Genomic DNA, 17,087 nt, shown 5'->3' with positions numbered 1-17,087 from the left:
ACCCACAGCTGGCATTTCCTGGGCATCTGCCCATCTCCGACTTGCTTGTGACTTTTGGACTTGGTCCCCTTGTTCCACAGGTACCCGCGACTGGAAATCCATTGTTGTTGCATTGCTGGTTTGTGTCTTTCCTGCAGAATTCCCCTATCACGACTTCTATGTCCTTTGGGGAACTTTAGTGCACTTTGCACTCACTTTTCAGGGTCTTGGGGTGGGCTATTTTTCTAACCCTTACTATTTTCTGATAGTCCCAGTGACCCTCTACAAGGTCACATAGGTTTGGGGTCCATTCGTGGTTCGCATTCCACTTTTGGAGTATATGGTTTGTGTTGCCCCTATCCCTATGTGTCCCCATTGCATCCTATTGTAACTATACATTGTTTGCACTGTTTTCTAAGACTATACTGCATATTTTTGGTATTGTGTACATATATCTTGTGTATTTGCGATCCTCATACTGAGGGTACACTCTGAGATACTTTGGCATATTGTCATAAAAATAAAGTACCTTTATTTTTAGTATATCTGTGTATTGTGTTTTCTTATGATATTGTGCAAGTGACACTAGTGGTACTGTAGGAGCTTCACTCGTCTCCTAGTTCAGCCTAAGCTGCTCTGCTAAGCTACCATTATCTATCAGCCTATGCTGCTAGGCACCCTATACACTAGTAAGGGATAACTGGGCCTGGTGCAAGGTGTAAGTACCCCTTGGTACTCACAACAAGCCAGTCCAGCCTCCTACAGTTATGAGTCATCAAACGGATCAAGTAGCCACTTTCCTAATTGTGGTATGTTGTCCAATCATGTAATTCTTCAGGACACTGTCCAGCAGTCTGCTGCTGTCTCTTGACTTTGATGTAAGATATCGTTTGTTAGATTAGGTAACAGAGTAACCTTGATTCTCCCCTCGTTGAGCAATACTTAAGAAAAAAAAAAAAAACAGGTGCGCCAATATTTAATGCATATAAAGAGTATAGGCCTCCCACACACTCAAGCAAAATCCCAGCACATTGTCAGGGCAGAATTTAACAATCTCCATTTACAAGGCTGAGTTAAACCAGAATTAAAGAAGGTGTACATAATATGATCACCTAGTTTCCTGGCCAACTTGACATGTTCCTCTTTGGTTCGGTGTATCTCTTTTGCCACTCGGTCATTTGACTCCCTATTTCACCAGATAACAAAAGTACTTTGCTTTTTAACAACTTCGATGACCATCAGTGAGAAGGCAAATATGGTGTGTTAAACCTGTCACGTTACCACAAGAGCTAGCCACCCAGTAACAGTTTCCATACTGTTGCCTTTACACAGAAGACTGTGTATTAGAGCACAAGGAGATTCCTTAACACGTATTCCACCTGGACCCATAGGCAACACAAATACTTCCAAATTATCCCGCAGCAATCCGAGCTTGCCTACACAAACTGAATACATCTTATTTAATACACAGCCTTGAGCAACATGTAAAGACGTACAAGCATTTGTGCAAAACATGCCCTCATTAGCAATAAAGAGCACCCATACTTGGTCACATGTCTCAATTAGCTTTCAAGAGGTTCACAAACTAGTGGGAAGCTCAAGTAGGAGTCCATTCTCTCCCAAGAGTGATAGCTTTTCTTGGCCCACAAACAAACTGACTGCAATCACATATCAGTAAAGAATAAATGTGTTATTTTATCTGCCTGCACCTCCCTACAATTCTACAGCTACCACCTGCGAACACAGCAACTGACGTCATTGAATGGATTCAGTAAATCAAAAAGCATTAGAGGAAGTTTAAAAATGAAGTTTTGCAATTTAAAACCTTATCTTAAGGGTGATAAGTACCCCCGCATGACCATCTGCTAGGGCCACTTCAATAGCCTGCTACTTGCAGGCCCCTGGCTGAGACGCCAATAACCATTGCTACTGCAGAGTGCTCAGGAATGTTTAAAACCGGGATCCTGTGAGCCCCGGCCGCTTGACCTTAATCCCTACTCAGCACTCCAAGGGCTCCCAATAGGTGCCTGCACTGTTGCTGGCTGCACCCTAGAGATCTGGGAGGCATTTACAAGTCTGGTGACATTTTAGCCAACAGGACACTAATGTTGACCCACGAATTTCAGGACCTCTACGATCTCCCTGGTGGGGCCTTTCTGACTTTTGAGGTGCTCAAAGCAACACTACAACAACATTGGGAGATTCAGGGACCAGAATCAGCCCAAGAACTGTTATTACATGCTTTACACTCGGTGGGCCACGGCAGAAGCCTGGTAAATTAGATTCTACCAGGCCTTCACGACTGACCCATTGACTGCATTAACCAGTTTGCGGACCTCCTGGGAAGATTCCCTAGGATGGGCACTTTATGACTCAGATTGGCTTAAGGCTGTAGAATAGCTGAGCAAGATTTTCCAGAATAATTGCTTCAGACATATACAAGTTTGCATCCTGTACACGGCCTACCTAACCACCCAGCTCATACACATGATCTACCTCCTCGTTCCATATTAATGGCCTCTGCAAATCAGACTCAGCAGATGCTTACAAATGTTCTGAACGTGCAGAGCTCCAGGGGTTTAATGGGACATGTTGTTGTTAAATATGTCCTGAGCAATGGGAAGACCCTGACCTGATACAACACAATACTGCCTTCTTGGTCTGCTCACGCCTCAAAAACGAGAAGACAACGACTAGCTTTATGGACCTTGTCTGCTCCTAGCTGAAAGTGCTTTGGCGATGAAATCGAAATCACCACTACCCCCCCATCCCTACCACAATGGAGAAAGGAGGTAACCAGAATGGTACACACGGAGAGTGCTGCTCAAAATGCCTACGAAAATGTCCCCTGAAATCACACTGGGATGTGATCCAGCCAAATTTCACGGTACTAGGGATGACTCCTGACTCTCCTAGGTGTTTAACACCAGATCTTACATTCTACCACAACTGCCTTGATGAACATAAAACTCCAATCCCCCTCTACTTAGGGATGTGTAATTCCTATAGCCTGGGACATATTGTTTGGGGGCAAGGGCAACAAGCTTCATGTTTAGTTTGTCCTTGGGACAAGTAAGCCCAACCCCTTGCAGCAAAAACCCATTGTCTGCCAGCTTACAGAGAAGGGAACTGTCTGCAGTTGAGGTAATGTGTGTCCTTATGTTAATGCTGTTCGAACTTGTATTTATGGTTAGTTAATGAAAATCCTTTATTATTAGGGTGAGCACTGTAAATAAACGTTTTACAGTCACACACCACTTCTTCTGACAGTGGTTCCAGTAAAAACAAAAAAAGAAGTGTACACACGTTTGAAAAGTTTAACAATATGAGGCTAAGTATAGTGCTCCCAGAATAGCTGCATGTGTTTCCAGAGGCTTGTGAGCAAGAGTGACGATTCTTTGCTTTCAAAATGAAATGTTGCAAAAAAAATGCAAGTATGAAAAAAAGGTTTTTCCACTACGAAATTTAAGGTGCTATTTCTTTGAAGCGTTATTTAGTCAAATTTGTTGATGCATGCTAGTATTTCCCAAAAATATTCCTAATGGAAAATCAGTGTAACCATTTTCAACAAGATTATGTGAAGAATGAAAATAAATAAGCACTGGCAAAGCCAACCGATCCAACATTTGTGGTGAGTCTTTTTGTTTTATCAATGTGTCATGTTTTGACATGACTTCAGTAACACTTTATTGTTGTGGGAGCTGACATGTTCTTACCATTGTAACAAACACTAGCAAAAAGCAAAACAAGTTTTTGGTCTTAAAAAAGCACACATTGCTACCAGTGATATAACAAAGGCCTGCAGCCCCTTTGCTGCAGGGGGACCCTTCCAAGAGCCACCCCCCTTAGCATAACACCTGCCCTGAGTGAGTGTGGAGGGGGGGGGCCCTCCATGTTCTTTGCAGGTGGGCCCACTCCAGTTTCGTTATGTCACTGATTGCCACAGTGGTTCCTGGCACTGAACAAAAGTACTTTGTGTCAGTATGCTCCTTGTGGAAGAGCAGAATGCAACCACTTGCAGTAAAGCCAGCTGATAGAAAGAGAAATAGAAGTTTTATAAAAACAAAATGTCTTTGTTAACACCAGACCTAACTGGGACTCGATTCTTAAAGAAAGTCACAAAAGTACACCCATGGTATATGTCTTTGAATTTGTGGCTTTCATGAAGAACTTACAGAAGTAGACCAGGAAATAGTACTCCTAGAAAATATTTGTCAACAGTATTTTAGCACAAGCAAATATGCATGTGTAGATTTGCTCATGTGAAAATCTATTGAGCATTTACAAGTTCACTTTCCCTTCAACCGTATTTTTCTTAACCCTGGGAGAGCTTCTACCATTGCCATAGTCAGGAGTGAATTTTCAAAGTTTCTCATTATGGGAAAAGATTAGAGAAGAACTGGCGAAAATCATTAAAACATGTAAATTAGTAGGTTTGCAGACTCGAAGGCATTCCAGACCTGGAACTATTACTTACTGCTTCCCCCATCCAGCCCCAGTGTGTAGATCTGTGGAAAGGTGGCAAAATAGGGAAATTGCTATAGTAGGGATTGAAATTGCAAGTATTCCATCCCTACTATAGTAGTAGCCATGGCCTAATCAGAGAGGCTATTTTCAGAGCTCTTACATAGTGAGATTTCTGCCATAATTTGTCACCGCACTACACAACACCAAAAGGACAAATCGTTTTTTTTTTTTTTTTTTACAGGACAAGTAGATTTAAAGAAGCAACCTGTCCCATGGAAAAGCAGATAATTTAATTCCACACCCCTCTCTACTTCTCCCACATACCAGTGAACCCTGAAATTCTACCTCTCGAATACTACTCGTGCTCCAAAGACTGCATGACTTTAATTTTTCCCTGTGGGGAGTCTGAGTTTAGTCACTGTTTACTCTTCACCCGTTAGGGCTGTTAATTAACGACAGGGCAGATCCCTGTGTACACTGAAGTAGTACCTCACAATCATTTATTCTTAGTATTACAATAAATACAATACAATTCTACACCCCTCCCAATCAATGCAGTTCTTCTTCCCCCTTCCCACAATTGTGAAATAAATTAACAGTCTGTGACCATTTACTTTCCTCTTTGTAATCGTTTGCACACTGGAAGTTCTCCTACTCCAGTTGATGAGGAGGGTGGGTGGGGGGTAACCTCAAATTAGGCTGGCCCTGATAATCCCTGAACTATTTAGGAGCTGCAGATTTTGATGGTGTTAAACAGCATCCCAACTAGAACAGTTGTGTCCTTGATTTGATAATGTACACACCTATGCAGAAATTGGACTTATTAAGGCAGCCTGTTAACTATGCACTTACAGATTGATGCTAGATGACAAAAATGTTCAAATGACACATGAACATTAGCTGATTTGTGAGTCATGAAAACCAACATATTAAATCCTCTCAGGATATGTGATGGCGATTCTGTTTTGCTTTACTAATGACCGAGCTGAAACACTCATGCACTGACAAAAATCTCTGGAATGCGCTTCTTAGTCTAAAGAAGACATTTATTACTTCACTTTGCAAGGTTCGTAAAACAAGGTCAGCATGCTAAAAGCGCACTGTAGGAAGTTGGCTCTGTATGCACTATTTTAAAGTAAGGAATAGTATGCACAGAGTCCAAGGGTTCCCCTTAGAGGTAAGATAGTGGCAAAAAGAGCTAATTCTAATGCTCTATTTTGTGGTAGTGTGGTTGAGCAGTAGGCTTATCAAAGGAGTAGTGTTAAGCATTTGTTGTACATACACAAGCAATAAATGAGGAACACACACTCAGAGACAATTCCAGGCCAATAGGCTTTTGTATAGAAAAATATATTTTCTTAGCTTATTTTAAGAACCACAGGTTCAAGATTTACATGTAATACTTCAAATGAAAGGTATTGCAGGTAGGTACTTTAGGAACTTTGAATAATCAAAATAGCATACACAGTTTTCATATAAATCACATATAGCTATTTTAAAACTAGACAGTGCAATTTTCAACAGTTCCTGGGGGGAGTAAGCGTTTGTTAGTTTTTGCAGGTAAGTAAACCACCTACGTGGTTCAAGTTTGGGTCCAAGGTAGTCCACCGTTGGGGGTTCAGAGCAACCCCAAAGTTACCACACCAGCAGCTCAGGGCTGGTCAGGTGCAGAGGTCAAAATGGTGCCCAAAAAGCATAGGCTTCAATGGAGAAGGGGGTGCCCCGGTTCCAGTCTGCCAGCAGGTAAGTACCCGCGTCTTCGGAGGGCAGACCAGGGGGGTTTTGTAGGGCACTGTGGGGGGGGACACAAGTCAGCACAGAAAGTACACCCTCAGCAGCACGGGGGCGGCCGGGTGCAGTGTGCAAGCATGCGTCGGGTTTTCAATAGGTTTCAATGGGAGACCAATGGGTCTCTTCAGCGATGCAAGCAAGGGGGGTGCTCCTCGGGGTAGCCACCACCTGGGCAAGGGAGAGAGCCTCCTAGGGGTCACTCCTGCACTGGAGTTTGGATCCTTCAGGTCCTGGGGGCTGCGGGTGCAGAGTCTTTACCAGGCGTCTGGATCTGAGGAACAGGCAGTCGCGGTCAGGGGGAGCCTCGGGATTCCCTCTGCAGGCGTCGCTGTGGGGGCTCAGGGAGGGCAACTCTGGCTACTCACGGTCTCGCAGTCGCCGGGGAGTCCTCCCTGAAGTGTTTGTTCTCCACAAGTCGAGTCGGGTGCAGAGTAGCAAGTCTCACGCTTCAGGCAGGAAACACAAGTTGTTTTAAAGTTGCTCCTTTGTAACAAAGTTGCAGTCTTGGGTGAACAGGGCCACTGTCCTCGGGAGCTCTTGGTCCTTCTAGAGCAGGGCAGTCCTCTGAGAATTCAGAGGTCGCTGGTCCCTGGGGAACGCATCGCTGGAGCAGTGTCTTTAGAAGTGGGGAGACAAGCCGGTAGAGCTGGGGCCAAAGCAGTTGGTGTCTCCGTCTTCTCTGCAGGGTTTTTCAGCTTAGCAGTCCTCTTCTTCTTAGGTTGCAGGAATCTGAGTTCCTCGGTTCTGGGGAGCCCTTAAATACTAAATTTAAGGGCATGTTTAGGTCTGGGGGGTTAGTAGCCAATGGATACTAGCCCTGAGGGTGGGTACACCCTCTTTGTGCCTCCTCCCAAGGGGAGGGGGGCACATTCCTATTCCTATTGGGGGAATCCTCCATCTGCAAGATGGAGGTTTTCTAAAAGTTAGTCACCTCAGCTCAGGACACCTTAGGGGCTGTCCTGACTGGCCAGTGACTCCTCCTTGTTTTTCTCATTATCTCCTCCGGCCTTGCCACCAAAAGTGGGGCCGTGGCCAGAGGGGGCGGGCAACTCCACTAGCTGGAGTGCCCTGTGGTGCTGTAACAAAGGGGGTGAGCCTTTGAGGCTCACCGCCAGGTGTTACAGTTCCTGCAGGGGGAGGTGTGAAGCACCTCCACCCAGTACAGGCTTTGTTACTAGCCACAGAGTGACAAAGGCACTCTCCCCATGTGGCCAGCAACATGTCTCTAGTGTGGCAGGCTGCTAAAACCAGTCAGCCTACACGGATAGTCAGTTAAGGTTTCAGGGGGCACCTCTAAGGGGCCCTCTGGGGTGTATGTTACAATAAAATGTACACTGGCATCAGTGTGCATTTATTGTGCTGAGAAGTTTGATACCAAACTTCACAGTTTTCAGTGTAGCCATTATAGTGCTGTGGAGTTCGTGCATGACAGACTTCGAGACCATATACTCTTATGGCTTCCCTGCACTTAAAATGTCTAAAGATTGGCTTAGGCACTGTAGGGGCACAGTGCTCATGCACTTATGCCCTCACCTATGGTATAGTGAACCCTGCCTTAGGGCTGTAAGGCCTGCTAGAGGGGTGACTTATCTATACTGCATAGGCAGTGTGAGGTTGGCATGGCACCCTGAGGGGAGTGCCATGTCGACTTACTCGTTTTGTCCTTACCAGCACACACAAGCTGGCAAGCAGTGTGTCTGTGCTGAGTGAGGAGTCCCCAGGGTGGCATAAGACATGCTGCATCCCTTAGAGACCTTCCCTGGCATCTGGGCCCTTGGTACCAGTTACAAGGGACTTACCTGGATGCCAGGGTGTGCCAATTGTGGAAACAAAAGTACAGGTTAGGGAAAGAACACTGGTGCTGGGGCCTTGTTAGCAGGCCTCAGCACACTTTCAAATAAAAACTTAGCATCAGTAAAGGCAAAAAGTCAGGGGGTAACCATGCCAAGGAGGCATTTTCTTACACACACATTTAAAAAATGGTCAATGAAATGAAAACATGTACAAATGATTCTCCACTGCAATATACACAGCAAATATATGTATCTCTATTATAATGCAAAGCAAATAATGAATTAAAAAATATACATCACCATGAGGCAAGGGCACAATTGCCTCGTCTCCCTCCAATTCAGCATGAGATCGCCAGATCCCAGAATCGATCGAGGAAGGAGAGATATCAATTATCCTCACAGGAAGGATGACACACCCCAGCGTCCTGGGCATGTCTGAGATCAGAATCACTCTCAGTCCCTGGTCCATCTGTTCTTGGCATCTTATACTTTGAACAAACAAGAGAGGGAAATTCTAGAACCTCCCTCTTACTGCAGAAGTTTATTTATTCAAAAAACGCTGATTGCTTTAGGCCAGCTTTGAAAATAACACGTCGGGACTTGGCCACAATCCCAAGGTGCCACTTCAAAGCAAGACCGTTTCCTGCCGTTTTAGTAAATTCTTATCAGCCTAAGCCCTTGGTTGAAAAGAACACGAAAAAACAAAAACATGAGCACATTGTACAATGTGGAAAACTACTTGCAGCTTTTAACGTGGCTGTGGCTAATGCTAAAATAAAGTCCATAGGCAAAATGAAGGTGGTGGTCACTAATCTGATGGTGTTCTGCTAGGCTAAGTGCAACATGGAGTCAGTGGTCAAAACATAATTATTACAGATTCTTGCTTTAACCTCAGAGCGGTCTTCTGAACACAAGAAAAACAGAAGCGGTCTTCACTAGGGAGTTTTTATGAGACCAATTGAAGGATTTTGACCATTTTAGCAAGGTTTGTGGATGGGGAGATCCCAGTTTGTAGCACATGCAGGATATGCAGCATCAATCCGAAGCCTTTGGCCTGACTATCCTCAGGTACATATTAAGAATACTACTTTGATGGAGGTAGAAACTGGTGGTTCATCTATGTTGGATATATCATAGAAATTATCCCTACCAGTATCTAATGCAGTAAGTAGCTACTGGAGGTGGGGGAAGGGGATAGGAGATTAATATTAGTGTCCTTCTGGCAGAATCAGATGGGTTTAGGGCCTTTGTGCTACATTTGTATTCCGCAGTGCTAGACTCCGCTATTTCCTGTAAATTCTGCCCCAAGCCTCTGTCACCACAGTTATTACCCAAGATGAAAACTTTGAGAATAGCTGTTCGATACGTGCTACAATTCTTGTGTCCTTTATATATGCAGGAGTTCCAAACTATTTAAACATTTTGATGAGAGGTCATAGACTTCCCTTCCAACAATGTGAGTTTCTGATGGTGCCCTCAAATAACTTTATGTCCGATAAAGAAAAGAAGGAAGCTTATTTCAAAACTGGCTGCATTGAAAAACTCTGTTCAAATGCATGAAAACCTTGAAATCGGAACCTGTCTGCTCTCCTCGAGGAGACTTCATCAAACAGAGATGCTTGAGCATAGTGCGTGACCTGTACGTTATCACGATTTTCTTCTTTTCAGTTGTGTGACTGGTGCCCCGCAGAACTCAGAAACACTTCGGAAGTTGTCCTTCTCTGCCACGTCACTCATGGGGTACTAAAGGGACGTTGCTGCCTCGCTCGGCAAGAGGACGGTGATATAATTGTGGGGTAATGTATGCAGATATTGTTTTTTAAATATTACAGGATGTAATGCGGAAGCTGGGTAAAGAATTTTGTCAGGAAACAAAAGCCCTGCTGAATACAAAACATCCCATATAAATCCTTACAGTACAGATGTATTTTAAACATAAGAGGGCCTCTACTTGTCCCAGGCTGTAAGAAAAGCAATTTCAGATCTCAAACCGATAGAGCGGTTGAAGCTTTGTGAGGTTTACTTATCCATACTCCTCCTATTAAGGAGTTAAAAAGATTGCATAGTCATTCTTCAGGTCACCCAAGAAAAGTGAATGATGACAACGCTTTATTTAGTTGTTTTTCATTAATAAAGTAGTTAAGTATAGGAAAGTACAAGTGAAGGGATGCTGAATGCGCATGGTGGTCCGGCTCGCACTGGAAAAGGAAAGTAAATGGTCATGGACTGTTCATTCAGTTCACAACTGTGGAAGGGAGGAAGAGTTGCATTGCTACTCCAGTTCACTTTAGGAGATGGGGAGGGATGTAGAATCTTATTGTATTTCTTGTAATACGAAGAATACATGATTGTGAGGTAGTGTGTATCTTTTCTGTAGTGTGTATGTGAAATTCACTGAGCATTGAATTTGACCTGTTCAGCTTTGTGTTGCTTTTACTTTTTATATATATATATAAAAAAAATAGTACAGTTTCTACTCTGATAATATTGATGCTTTGCCTTTACTCTCCCGGTTTTCTCCTTGTGAGGGTTTTATATTGGTACAGCTGTGCTTGGTTTACTGTATCTGGTAAGAAGAAACCTTTGTGCTTCAATGGGTTTTGAAGGCTTCTTTTGGCCACTGTCCTCCATCAGCTACCAGGCATTGCTTCTCTGATCACTTCCGTTAGAGTGTTCACCTGTACCTGCCTCTTATTCCCTGATCTCTGATTAACCACATCTAACTAGACCACCTGCACGTCCTGGACATACCCTCATGTTGAACCATATGTAGCTAAGGGGGAATAGGGAAGTTGGGATTTTTTTTAGTATGTCACATGTTGTGATATTGCAGAGTACATCCTACTGCAAAGTAACTGAGATGTAATGTCTTGATCGTATTTATAAAAAAAAAAAAAAACAACAACCTTGTTATGACTTAAGAGGGCAAATAAAAAGAAAGGTGGGTGCCATTGATCTAGGAGAGGGATCTGCCTTAACTTTTTGGTTCCAAAGAGTATATTCTTATGTGTTAACATGCTTTGATCACAGATCCATTTGTCATTTTCTGGTGCTACGCTGGACTTTCTAAAGGACTTGTCTGTGCAGATTCGCACTGAATGAGGCTTCCATCCGATTATACTTTGTTTAGAAGCAGATTGGAAAACCCACAATCTCTACAAGCTTACAATAACATACCATACATGTAGGATTGTTTTTGATCAATACACAAGTGTGTATTTCTTTAAAAAATATATTACTGTGTTTCAAACATCCTGCCCTCACTGCCACCTCGCTCCTCCTCCTGCACTGTTTAAATTACCTCCTTGCTGACTTGATGCTCTCTCAGGTTTCTGTATCTTTCATTGTGGGTGTTCAAGAGGCTGTCCTGCTAGGCTTGACTTTAGGGAGAGGTATCCATTTTTTTTTATTTGGTGACATTCTCTCTCTTCAATCCTCAGGTTGGATCTGTGGAATTGCTCTTTGACGTACCTTGGTCCTGAGTTACAGAATGCCAGTGCTGCAGTTGCCATGTAAGTACATGTGAATAGAAGTAGGGAATTCATAATTCCTTTGTACTACCAAACATGATCCAGGGGAGCTGAATGAAGAGGCCTGAAACAACCTTCTCGATTGGAGGGTAGCACTACCTAACAGATTGTACACAGTGTGAACGAACTGGGGACAGGCCCATCATACCGCAGCATGCAGAGCAAGGGCATGACATGCTTTTAGACCAAAAATGAAGTGGGCATTGCAACCACTGTGCACGTGTCAAAGAAGGAGAGGAGAGGCAATGCACATAGCTTGGGGGAAGAGAAGAGCACTGCAGACCACCACGCACTCAAGGAAGTGTAGACACACATAGTGCCACTACACAGATGCCACAAAAGAGGCACTAGATGAGACACTACATACCATACACATAGACCACCCCACCTCAGTAAAAAAAAAAAAGAGCAGCACTTCATACCACCATGCAAACGTGACAAGGAGAAACACTTCATGCATACATCAAGTACGAAAATGTGAAGGGGTGATATCAACAATCGCATGCACATCAAGAGGGCAGCGAGGGGTGGCTCTGAAAGGCATCATGCATAGGCTGATAATTATGGTAGAAACTGCATATCACCAGGCACAAACTGAAAATCTTCTCACCTTCTTCAAACTATGATGCACCATCTACAGAGAAAGGGAGGATCGCATTGCACACCTCGAACAGACCTAAGCAGAAGAGGCAATGGATTACACCATGGGCAAACAAGTGGAAGAGAAATGTAGCCCAGCATACCACCATGCGTAGTGCAGGGGACATTGTTTGTCACCCTAAACAAACATGGAGGAAGAGGGCAGCACAGACATGGAAGATTGGGGATAATTTCCAACATGGATAGTTGGATAGTACTTGAATTAGCCATATGTTTAAACACATTGCCAGATTACAAGCAATTGACCTGAAAAATAGACTGTTGCTTGTCTGTTGTTGTCTGGTGGTGGTGTTAATTGAATTGTGTGTGATTTGTACTGTGGCCGAGTTGCTCCCAACGAGGACGAGCAGAGAGAATCCTCATTTTAATGTTTCTTTTATCCCAGAGACATATCGGGGAACCCCCTCCAGAACGTGTCTACAACTCTCTTCCAGGGATTCACCAGTTTGCAGTACATGTAAGTGATAGATTTAAACACTTCCCTACTTCATTGCTCTAAACCTTGTGTAATATTGTAGGAAGTTGGCTCTGTATGTGCTATTTCAAAGTAAGGAATAGCATGCACAGAGTCCAAGGGTTCCCCTTAGAGGTAAAATAGTGGTAAAAAGAGATAATACTAATGCTCTATTTTGTGGTAGTGTGGTCGAGCAGTAGGCTTATCTAAGGAGTAGTGTTAAGCATTTGTTGTACATACACATAGACAATAAATGAGGTACACACACTCAGAGACAAATCCAGCCAATAGGTTTTGTTATAGAAAAATATATTTTCTTAGTTTATTTTAAGAACCACAGGTTCAAATTTAACATGTAATATCTTGTTTGAAAGGTATTGCAGGTAAGTACATTAGGAACTTTGAATCATTTCAATTGCATGTATACTTTTCAAGTTATTCACAAATAGCTATTTCAAAAGTGGACACTTAGTGCAATTTTCACAGTTCCTGGGGGAGGTAAGTTTTTGTTAGTTTTACCAGGTAAGTAAGACACTTACAGGGTTCACTTCTTGGTCCAAGGTAGCCCACCGTTGGGGGTTCAGAGCAACCCCAAAGTCACCACACCAGCAGCTCAGGGCCGGTCAGGTGCAGAGTTCAAAGTGGTGCCCAAAACGCATAGGCTAGAATGGAGAGAAGGGGGTGCCCCGGTTCCGGTCTGCTTGCAGGTAAGTACCCGCGTCTTCGGAGGGCAGACCAGGGGGGTTTTGTAGGGCACCGGGGGGGACACAAGCCCACACAGATATTTCACCCTCAGCAGCGCGGGGGCGGCCGGGTGCAGTGTAGAAACAAGCGTCGGGTTTTCAATGTTAGTCTATGAGAGATCAAGGGATCTCTTTAGCGCTGCAGGCAGGCAAGGGGGGGCTTCCTCGGGGAAACCTCCACTTGGGCAAGGGAGAGGGACTCCTGGGGGTCACTTCTGCAGTGAAAGTCCGGTCCTTCAGGTCCTGGGGGCTGCGGGTGCAGGGTCTTTTCCAGGCGTCGGGACTTAGACTTCAGAGAGTCGCGGTCAGGGGAAGCCTCGGGATTCCCTCTGCAGGCGGCGCTGTGGGGGCTCAGGGGGGACAGGTTTTGGTACTCACAGTCGTAGAGTAGTCCGGGGGTCCTCCCTGAGGTGTTGGTTCTCCACCAGCCGAGTCGGGTTCGCCGGGTGCAGTGTTGCAAGTCTCACGCTTCTTGCGGGGAGTTGCAGGGTTCTTTAAAGCTGCTTCTTGAAACAAAGTTGCAGTCTTTTTGGAGCAGGTCCGCTGTCCTCGGGAGTTTCTTGTCGTCGTCGAAGCAGGGCAGTCCTCAGAGGATTCAGAGGTCGCTGGTCCCTTTGGAAGGCGTCGCTGGAGCAGAGTTCTTTGGAAGGCAGGAGACAGGCCGGTGAGTTTCTGGAGCCAAGGCAGTTGTTGTCTTCTGGTCTTCCTCTGCAGGGGTTTTCAGCGGGGCAGTCCTTCTTGTTGTTTGCAGGAATCTAATTTTCTGATGGATACAACTACCTGTGGATTCCTCACCTCATGAATACTCCCATGGCGCCAGCATTCGACGGAAATCTTCTTACTAGTCTCTGCACGTCGACGAGGACGTCACTGTCGCCCACGCGACGCCGTCTGACGTCATACAGGCAATAAGAGGTCCTCGACGACGTGCGGACGTCAGTTCCCTTTTTTCCGTGCATTCGAAACGGTTATCTTCGAGGGAGCAACTGTTACTCTTGCGGTTACAGTGTATATCTTGCTGCGTAGTCTTTCGCTGTGGAAATAATGTCGCAGAGAAAGTCTGGATTTAAGCCTTGTCGTGAGTGTGGAGGCAAGATGTCGGTGACGGATCCTCATTCCGATTGCCTTTGGTGTTTGAGCTCCGACCACGACGTCTCGACTTGTGATTCATGTCAGCACATGAATCCAAAGGCTCTTAAAGAACGTGAGGCGAAGCTGTTTATGGCCAAGTCAAAGGAGAAGCATCACAAGAAGTCTTCTCCAAGACATCGGCGTCATCGAGACTCCCGGCGCCGTAGAGAATCTCGGCGTCATTCAAGGGAGGCTCGTTCCAGGTCTCCGGATCGGCGCCGAAGAACATGGGAGGTCAGCCCCACGGTTACGCCGCATCCTTCGACGCCGTTGCCTTCTCCGGCGTCTCCAACTTCACCTGGACAGGCGTCGGTGATTGAGGTGTTGGAGCCTCAAGTGTTTTCTCCGGCGCAGACGCCGAGGCCGGCGTCGGGGTCGCCTCCGAGACAGGCACCCCAGTATCCGGCTTTTCCCACCCCTGGAGCCGATAGTTCCGCATTCTTGAATGCGATGTATGCCATCTTCCAACAGATGGCTCCAGGGGGTGCTCCGGCTGGGCCTTTGGCCTTTTCTTTGGGTGATCCTGCGCCTCTTCGGCCGGCACCCTTTATGCCCTTTCTCCCGTTTGGGAACGTGGGCTCGGCGCCAGTGTCGGCGCCGGTGGCCGCTCCGGTGGCTTCGGAAGGATTGGCCCCAGGGATTTCCATCCCGTCGACGTCGAGATTTCGGCCTGTGACTCCGGTGGGTCCATCCGTTTCAACTGCTCTTCAGTCGGCGCCGAAGTTACCTGTGGCGCCGGATGCGGCGTCGGTGGCTTCGGAAGATCGGCGCCGATCTCCGACTTCGGCGGAGGCATTGTCGACTCCGCGGATTGAGCAACGACTGCATTCAAGGAGACGTGCTCTCTGGGTACTAGAAGAGCAGGAGTACCAACGAGCCCTAGAGGAAGGAGAGCTAGAGGACTCGGGTGATGGGCTGCGTGGACTGGAGTCGGCCAGTGGGCTGGACACTTCCCCTGAGTGGGACCTTTCGTCCCCGGGGGAATATACTGAGGAGGCTGCTTCCTTTCATGCAGTGGTACGGAAGGCAGCTAGTTTTTTGGACCTGCCTTTGCCGGTGGTGGAGGCGAAACAAAACCTTTTGACAGAGGTGTTACATCCGGCCTCAGCCGCGGCGGAGCCTCTGTTACCTTTTAATGACGCTCTGCTGGATCCGGTTTTAGAGGTGTGGAAGAGGCCGGCATCTTCCCCAGCAGTTCACAGAGCCGCGGCCAGGAGGTATCGGGCGGCTCCAACTGACCCTGGTTTTCTGTCCAGGCACCCTACGCCGGAGAGCTTGGTGGTGCAGGCCTCCTGTTCGTCCAAGTCAGCGCCTGGTTCTTTTCCGACAGTGCCTGGGGACAGAGATTCAAAGAAGCTAGAGGCGCAGTCGAAGAAGATTTTTTCGTCCTGCAGTCTGGCGTTAAAAGCCACCAATGCAACCTGTATCCTGGGGAGGTATATTCATGCTCTGATGGATGACATCTCCTCTTCGTTTACAGAGCTTCCCCAGGGTCTTTTGGATCTTGTCTCAAATGCCCAGGCTGCTGCGACCCAAATTATCCAGACGGGACTGGATACCACCGACTCGGTAGCCAGAGCAATGGGCACAACTGTGGTGGCAAGGAGACAGGCCTGGCTCCGTAACTCGGGCTTTTCGGCAGATGTACAGTCCACATTGTTGGATCTCCCGTTTGATGGGGACAAACTGTTTGGGGCTAAGGCTGATTCGGCCTTGGAACGTTTTAAGGAAAGCAGGGCCACGGCTAAGTCGTTAGGGCTCCAAGCTCCTTCTTCCACAGCCTCTTCCAGATTTTTCAGGAGGTTTCGTGGATTTGGGCGTGGCTCTTCCTCCTCTTCCTTTCGGGGAAGATATCAGCAACCTGCCTCTTCCCATCCCTATAGATCTTTTAGGGGGAGAGGTAGGGTCCGCACCAGAGGAGCCTCTCAGCAGCACTCTGCCTCTTCCTCATCCTCTGGCGGGGTGCAGCAGGGGAAGCAGCCTTAGGCTTCCACCATTTCCAACTCACGCCTCTCCTGTAGGGGGAAGATTACAGCATTTTCTCACCAAATGGGAGACTGTTACGTCGGATAATTGGGTTCTCAGTGTTGTGGGAAAAGGCTACACCCTTCCTTTTCGGGAGTTTCCGCCCCTCATCCCGCCCCGCCCTTCGTATTGTTCACAAGAACACCTCCTGTTGCTAGAACAGGAGGTAGAAGTCCTCCTTTTAAAGGGCGCGGTGGAGTTGGTCCCGGAGCAGGAAAGGGGTCAAGGAGTTTACTCAAGGTATTTCCTGATTCCCAAGAAGGATGGTCGTTTGAGACCAATTCTGGACCTGAGGATCTTGAATTGGTTCCTCAAGCAGGAAAAGTTCAAGATGCTGACCCTAGCACAGGTGCTTTTGGCGTTGAACATGGAAGACTGGATGGTGTCTGTCGACTTACAGGATGCTTACTTTCATATCCCGATACTCAAGTCACACAGGAAGTATCTCCGGTTTGTGGTGGGATCGCAACACTATCAGTTTGCGGTCCTTCCGTTTGGTCTTACTTCAGCACCT

The 17,087-nt window shown here is 46.3% G+C and overlaps 1 protein-coding gene across 1 annotated transcript in view; it reads left to right on the top strand.

Moving 5' to 3' along the window:
* Positions 1-17,087, top strand: part of ATRAID (all-trans retinoic acid induced differentiation factor) — a 92,088-nt gene that overhangs the window by 21,320 nt on the left and 53,681 nt on the right. Inside the window, exons 2-4 of the mRNA XM_069233598.1 lie at positions 9,699-9,826; positions 11,471-11,542; positions 12,606-12,677. Coding sequence (XP_069089699.1) covers positions 9,699-9,826; positions 11,471-11,542; positions 12,606-12,677 — 272 coding nt within the window. The remainder of the gene's footprint in view (positions 1-9,698; positions 9,827-11,470; positions 11,543-12,605; positions 12,678-17,087) is intronic.

This window comes from Pleurodeles waltl, chromosome 5 (genome assembly GCF_031143425.1).
Source record: "Pleurodeles waltl isolate 20211129_DDA chromosome 5, aPleWal1.hap1.20221129, whole genome shotgun sequence".
In the NCBI taxonomy this organism is placed as follows: Eukaryota; Metazoa; Chordata; class Amphibia; order Caudata; family Salamandridae; genus Pleurodeles; species Pleurodeles waltl.
This window is presented reverse-complemented; position numbering and strand designations above follow the sequence as displayed.